Raw genomic sequence first — 6,888 nt, 5'->3', positions numbered from 1 at the left:
ATAATAAATAAAAATAATTTTATATGAATATCTATATATTTTGGCATAATATATAACAAGTTTTAAAAATAGAAAAATACATAGTTTACATGGCATCAAACCTAAATAAATACATACTTGAAAGTGTATGTATGAATATATTTTAATTATATGAATATTTATGTATAAATATACGAATACATATAGCGAATAATAACAACTATAATACATAATTTTATGTAACATAAAAATGAGAATATAACCCAGGCGTTGATAAAATATAAATTTTATAACTTGCTTTGCAGTTAATGTAATAAGCTACTTTTAATTTTGCGTTTTAAAATTTAGATGATAAAAAATAATTAAAAAAGAAACAATAACAAACACATAAACACAAAATTATAATAAAAATATGTCATACATTTTTAATGATTTTTGTTAAATATTTAAGAATCTTAAAAAACGTAAAAAAATATAGTAGCCAAAAATAGCTAATCTTTCAAAAATGATGACAGTGGATCTTCAAATGGAGCATCGCTTGTCGTTAAAACACTTGTCTTCTTAATAATTGATGGCTTATTCACTTTTATTGTGGCTTTGTTTGTTTTTGATTTGTCAGCGTCTATAAAAAGTTAATTATTAACTGGTTTATATTATAACAATAGTTGATCACAATATTTTTAGATTAACTGAGAGGCACAAAATAAATCATTTTAGAATGAAACGATTCCAGAAAAAAAAATGCGTCATTTAGCCAGTTATCAAACACTTTACAATCAAGTCAGCAATGTAAATAAAGATGTAGAAATCACGTTAACAATCTAATAACATTATTTTAGTCATAGCAATAAACTTATACTGTTCAGCTTAACTATCAGCGTTAATACATTTCTTTCATTGTATAACTAATCGCAAGGCAGAAAAATCTAAGAGTTATTTTTTAGTCTATGAGAGGTTAAGGGCTTTACTGAATTATTAATTCAGTACGGACCTTGGAAGATTTACATTTTACAGATTCTGGTTCCAATAAAGTTATTAATGTACCTATTGTGATAACAATAATTATAAGTAGTAAATAAAATGTATAATATAAATTAACGGCTATACCTTTTTTCATTCTAAATAAATCTTCTATTTCATCTTCGTCATCGTCGAAGAGAGATTTAGTCTTCCTTTCACTAATTTTAATCGGTACTGGTGCTGTTGTTTTAACCGGTGTTTTAAAGAGATCATCAGCATCTTCAACGAACAGGCTTTTACTTTCTTTCTTTGATTGCTTTTTAAGAGGAGCGCTTGATTTTTTAGTGCTCGTAAACAAATCTGAGTCACTGTCAGAATCAAACACTTTATTCGATTGAGTCTTCTTTTTTATAGCACCTTTACTCTCAACTTTGGACGATTCACTCTTAAATATATCTTCTAAGTTATTTTTAGATTTTTTGTTAACGAAGAACAAATCTGAATCATCTGAATCGTCGAAGAATATATCTTTGGCTTTAACTAGTTTTGAAGTATTTTTAGATTTTGAAACTGCCTCAGATTTATTAATAGTTACATTCTTCGTGACAGCTTCAGTTTTTGCTGATATTTTTGAAATAGCTTCAGCCTTTGTATCAGGTTTTATAACAGCTTCGGATATTATTGTACTTTTGGAAACAACTTCAGGTTTTGTATCAGATTTTGAAACAGTCTTATGAACTTCTATTGAACTGGATGCTTTAACTATATCAAATTCTGGAATACTATTTTTGTTTAAATCTCTTGTAGGCGAGCTAGGCAAAGATGAAGTAAAATCTTTGCCACTGTTTCTAGATGCATCATTGTAAATATCGGCCACTGATAAACGAGCGGCTTCATGACGAGCTTTTCTCGAAGACGGTCTTCGCTTGACTTGAATTTTAACCCTATCTTTTATTATATCATTGCGTAAAGTCGAATCTGATGATCGAGGATCGTCGTCAAAGCTCACCGATTTGATTGTGATGCTTTCTTTTATTATATTATGATTATCGGCAATATTAGTGGTACTTTCAATCGGTTTTAAATCGCTTACGCTCTTTTTAATATTGCTGACAGTTATATTTGTAGCACCCATTAGAGCTTTAACGTTTATATTGATGTTCGATTGCAATTTTCCTATTTTTGGAACACCTATACATCCAGGGTCGTTGTCTTCCACCGTTGGCGTAATATTCATCTGTGATTCTAGATCTTGAAACAAGCTATTTATTTTACTTTCGGGTTTTTCAATACTTGATTGCAGTTTTTCTATTTTTGGAACACTTACACATCCACCGTCGTTTTCTTCTGCTGTTAATATATCCATTTGAGGTTCTGGATCTTGAAAAAGACTGCTTATTTTGCTTCTGGGATTTTCGAGATCCGATTGCAGCTTTTCCGTCTTTGGAACTCTTTTAAATCCACTGACGTTTTCTACCATTTGTGGTTCCGAATCTTGAAACAAATCGCTGATTTTACTTTTCGATTGCATTTTTTTTTCATTTTCTCTTGTCGTTGACATAGTATCAATTTGTGGTTCTGGATCTTGAAACAAACTGCTTATCTTGCTTTTAGGTTTTATAATATACGAACTTGAAACTACTTTTTCTTCATTCGCTTTCTTTGGAACAGAAAACAACTGATCGTCGTCAGATGTATCGTCAAATAATGATACTTTTTTAATTATAGGTTCACTTTTCTTCTTGATATGCTCTTTAGCGCTAAACAAATCATCTTCTGAATCTGAAAATAGACCACTTTTAATCTTCTCCTTTGCCTGAATCGTAGATGTACTTTTATCGTCGGGAATTTTAGATTTCGTGTCGATTTTGTTGATGGTTTTAAAATAAGGATAATCTTCAAACGTATCATCTTTGATTTTAAAAATATTATCTTCGATTTCTGGTGGTTCATCCATATATTCCGGTGGCTCATCGCTAAATATGTTTACATTGTGCGAACTTACTACAGGAGGTTCATCAAATAAACCTTCAGTTGACGTATTTGTTTCCCTCAATCCTTTGATATTTGCAAATATATCATCTTGAGGACTACTACTTGCACTAGAATCTTTATTTAGTGGCGGAGGAAGATCGTCAAACAAAACTTTATTTAATACATTATTTGTTACTTCTTTGATGTCGTCAAATATATTATCTTCAGCGATATCTTTATTTAATGGCGGTGGAACATCAACAAATAAACCTTCATTTGCAATATTTTTTGATTTTTTGGTGTGGGCAAATATATTATCTTTTTTAATAGTATCTTTAGTTAACGGTGGTGGATGTTCATCAAATAAACTTTTATTTGTTTCACCCAATCCTGTGACATTGTCAAATATATTTTCTTCTTGTGAAATATTTTCGCTTACATCTTTATTTAGCGGTGGCGGTAGATCATCGAATATACCTGGGATATTGTTCACTTCAGTTTTTTCAGATACTACACTAATAATTTCTTTTTCATTTTTCAATGGAACTGTAATTTGATCTTGAATTTTGATTTTTACTTTCTCGTCAATTAAGACCTATAACGATATATTAATTAGTAAAAAAGTACATAAGTTATAGCATTAAACAATAGAGCTTTACAAAAAGTACTCAGAATCGTATATACATAGATGAATTTGATTGTTTCAAATGATCATCTATAAAACAATGAAAATATCACATATCGTAGGGTACGTTGCAACACTAAGGTAACACTTCGTTCCAGCCTGTAGGCGAAAGATGTTGATTCTCAAGATATAATTATTCAATATAGATTCTTATTATTATTTAATTTAACCCGATTCTGAAAACTTGATAAACAGCTCTGAATAATTACTTTTGGTTTTTGTGAATTTGGAATTTCAACTTTAGTATCTCTTTTAATAATGTCATCTTTTCTCTGTGGCGTTGAAGTGACTTTCTTAAATATTTTTTTCGATCCAAACAAATCATCGTCGGAATCGGAAAGATCGTCAAATAATTTACTAGCTTTGGTAATATTCTTTTTAGAAACTTCTTTTTGTTTGGCGGAAGCAAAAAAATCATCATTGTCCTAAAATTATAAATATGATTAAATTCAAATACATCTAATGATAAATCACTTTGATCAATACCTGTTTATTAACTGTAACTTTACTCTTTGATTTATTAGAAAAATTAAATATATTATCATCGCTGTTATCCGAATCGTCAAATAAACCTTTGTTAATTTTACTTTTATTGTCCGACACGATAGTTTTCTTAACATTAAGACTAGACGGTTGATTGATTTTCTCGATTTTTTTAACAGGTTCAACATTTGATATTGGCGTTTTTACTTTTTCAGTCTTTTTAACGCTAAATAGATCGTCATCATCAGGTACATCGTCAAATAATCCAGCATGAGTGGGTTTTGATTTGTTAAAGTCTTGATAACTCTGTGATGATTTAAAGAGACCTCCAGGTGCATCGTCTCCGAATAAGCCGCTCGATATGTAATCATCGTCATTAAATATCGAAGGTTTGATTTCTTCCTTTGAATCTATAGGCGGCGGTTCATCTAAGAATATGTTACCCGTGACTCTGCTTGTCGGTTTGTTGCTCAATACTGGATCGAATAAAGATTTTGGGGTCATATCCTTATCTATAGATCTAGGTGCTGCTTTGGGTATTTTGTCAATTTTATCGACAACCGGTTGTTGGATATTATGGGGTGTGCCTAACTTTCTGGCTAATTCGGCAGCAAAATCTGAAGGCTTCACTAAAGTTTGAGGTGCAGGATCCTAAAAAAGTATTTTTTTTTAGATAATATGTAGATTTTATATTGCTATTACTATATTTACTTGAGTAGGAAGTGTTTCTGCAACGACTGTAGATCTGTTATCGTGAACTAATATTTTTTTGATCGCCTCGGAATCTACTGTGTCTGAACTATTTTGAGTAGAAGAATTCTAAAAAAAATAATCAATACAATTATTAATTAGAATATAAATATATTTATATTTATTCATTACTGCAGATTGATTATCAGTAAAAATCGGTTTCGGTATAGGAAGATTCATAGTAGCTTTCTTCTCGATCATTCTTCCTCTCGCTGACAAGTCTCCATCGCTAGATTCGCCCGAGCTAGACAGATCAGCTTCATTTTCAGATTGTATTTGATTTTCGTCTTCGCTCTCAGACGAACACTCTTGTAGGCCGATATGAGATTTATTTTTCCATTTTTGGGTACCGATTATATAAGGCAAACGCTTTTTTGTATAAATATCTTTAGGTTTTAAAACTACGCTGTACCCTAGATCGTTATCGTCATTCTCAGATCCACTCTCGGTATCGGAAGATATGTTAATCTCTTCACAGAGTCCTTCTAATGCTTTCAAACTCTTAGCTACAGCGCTATATATGCGTTCTTTGATTTTCAACTCCTCATTCTCTTTATTTTCAATTTTATTTTCGATACTCTGATGAGATTTCTAAAAAATCATCATATAAATATAATATTTATATTAATCAAAATACTTGTAATATATTTACATCTATAATTAATGAATCGTCAATATTTTTATCTTCTTTGATGATGACTACGTCGTCTTCTTGTACTTTATTTTCAACGAATTGCGTATTACAAAGCCCAGATAACCTTAAAATAAAATATATGTGTATAATTAATAGCATAAAATCAATATTATTATAAAATATAACGCATACCTATTGTTAACATTCATTAACGAAACACATGCTCTGTTTAATTCATCCAATTGAGCTTCATATTTATCATTGGTTTGATTGACTTTTGATATTACATCCTGAAAACAGATCAATTATTATATATACATATATATTTATATAGTATGTAGCGGTTATCGGTTTTACACACCTTATGAATAGTTTCCAATACGTTTAGTAATGCTTTATCGCCTTTTAGGTTCCAGTTTGAAGATGCGCCTCGAATCTCTTGTATTTTTTTTGTTATACATTCTTGATCGATTGGAACGTCCTAAATTAATATGATATACGGGAAAAGTTTTTAAAAGTAAGTTTAGAGGTTGTATTAAAGTTGTCAATGAAACACATAACCACGAAAGTTGAAAATTGCTTACCATTTGTGAAATATGATTCTAAATATTTGCGTTGTGGTTTAAATAGCTTTATAACTAATGATTCGTCGATTTTAGATTCATTTTGGTATGAAACAAGCAGATGTCAAAGACAGCTGACAGTTCGGTGGTCAATGAATGAAACGCAAATATTGTGACGTCATAATTATACAACAAATATTTTAACATAATCTAAAAGCAAAAGAATATCTTATATACAAAACTATTATGAAAATCAAAATAAGTAATTAAAAAAATAGCGACAACAAAATTGTCGTGTTATGGCCAAAATAAAAAATCGCATTTATGCATTTACGTGTAAAAATGAAATTGAATTATTAAATTATTTTACTCATTTAAAACAAGTTTTTGGTACTTGCTAATTATATCGGATTATTAGGAACATCTTCTCTGGCTTGTTTTGATAACGACCTCGATAATACTGAGTAACACACAACACTGATAAGCGGTTAATTGCGATTCTTATCTGATATCTGAGAAATAAACACGTGCATGGCGTTAAAAAACAATGTTTTAAATTTTAAAACGTATTTATATAGCAAAACATTGTTGGCCACTTTCGCAGACGTTAAGGCCAAAAGCAGAACATATGTTCATAACTATTGGTTTCTGAACGTGGCACCGATATTCTTAGCAAGTACCGAGTATTTGTTAGACAATGCTGTCATAAGAAACATACTATTAAGTTGGAAACTCAAAAGATCGCAACAAAACTGCAATATCTAATTTGGCGCTAGCAGAAATAATTACAAATATTGATGAACATTTTTTACGTTCCGCTGTAATAGTTAAAAGTCTGGCAATCATGCGCTGGGTAAAAT

General features: G+C 30.3%; 1 protein-coding gene across 1 annotated transcript; it reads right to left on the bottom strand.

The window, feature by feature from the left end:
• Window positions 1–17: 17 nt before the first annotated feature.
• FAM21 (Family with sequence similarity 21) lies at window positions 18–6,182 on the bottom strand. The gene is made up of 10 exons (XM_088186030.1): window positions 6,050–6,182; window positions 5,827–5,946; window positions 5,658–5,755; window positions 5,484–5,589; window positions 4,964–5,422; window positions 4,793–4,900; window positions 4,085–4,732; window positions 3,808–4,023; window positions 1,087–3,508; window positions 18–601 (listed from the first exon to the last, which is right to left on the bottom strand). Exons 1-10 carry the CDS (start codon window positions 6,050–6,052, stop codon window positions 471–473), a joined length of 4,311 nt encoding a protein of 1,436 aa, XP_088042156.1. The 5' UTR covers window positions 6,053–6,182; the 3' UTR covers window positions 18–470.
• Between the last annotated feature and the right edge of the window lie 706 nt (window positions 6,183–6,888).

The sequence above is a fragment of the Plectrocnemia conspersa genome, unplaced genomic scaffold (genome assembly GCF_051122295.1).
Source record: "Plectrocnemia conspersa isolate PC_06_02 unplaced genomic scaffold, ASM5112229v1 ptg000001l, whole genome shotgun sequence".
NCBI lineage: Eukaryota > Metazoa > Arthropoda > Insecta > Trichoptera > Polycentropodidae > Plectrocnemia > Plectrocnemia conspersa.
This window is presented reverse-complemented; position numbering and strand designations above follow the sequence as displayed.

Excerpts from the sequence above, each read along its gene's own strand:
- FAM21 (XM_088186030.1), bottom strand. Across the intron at positions 5,590-5,657 it reads TTAATGAATGTTAACAATAG|GTTATCTGGGCTTTGTAATA; the intron begins GTATGCGTTATA and ends TTTTATTTTAAG. Across the intron at positions 4,901-4,963 it reads TTACTGATAATCAATCTGCA|AATTCTTCTACTCAAAATAG; the intron begins GTAATGAATAAA and ends TATTTTTTTTAG.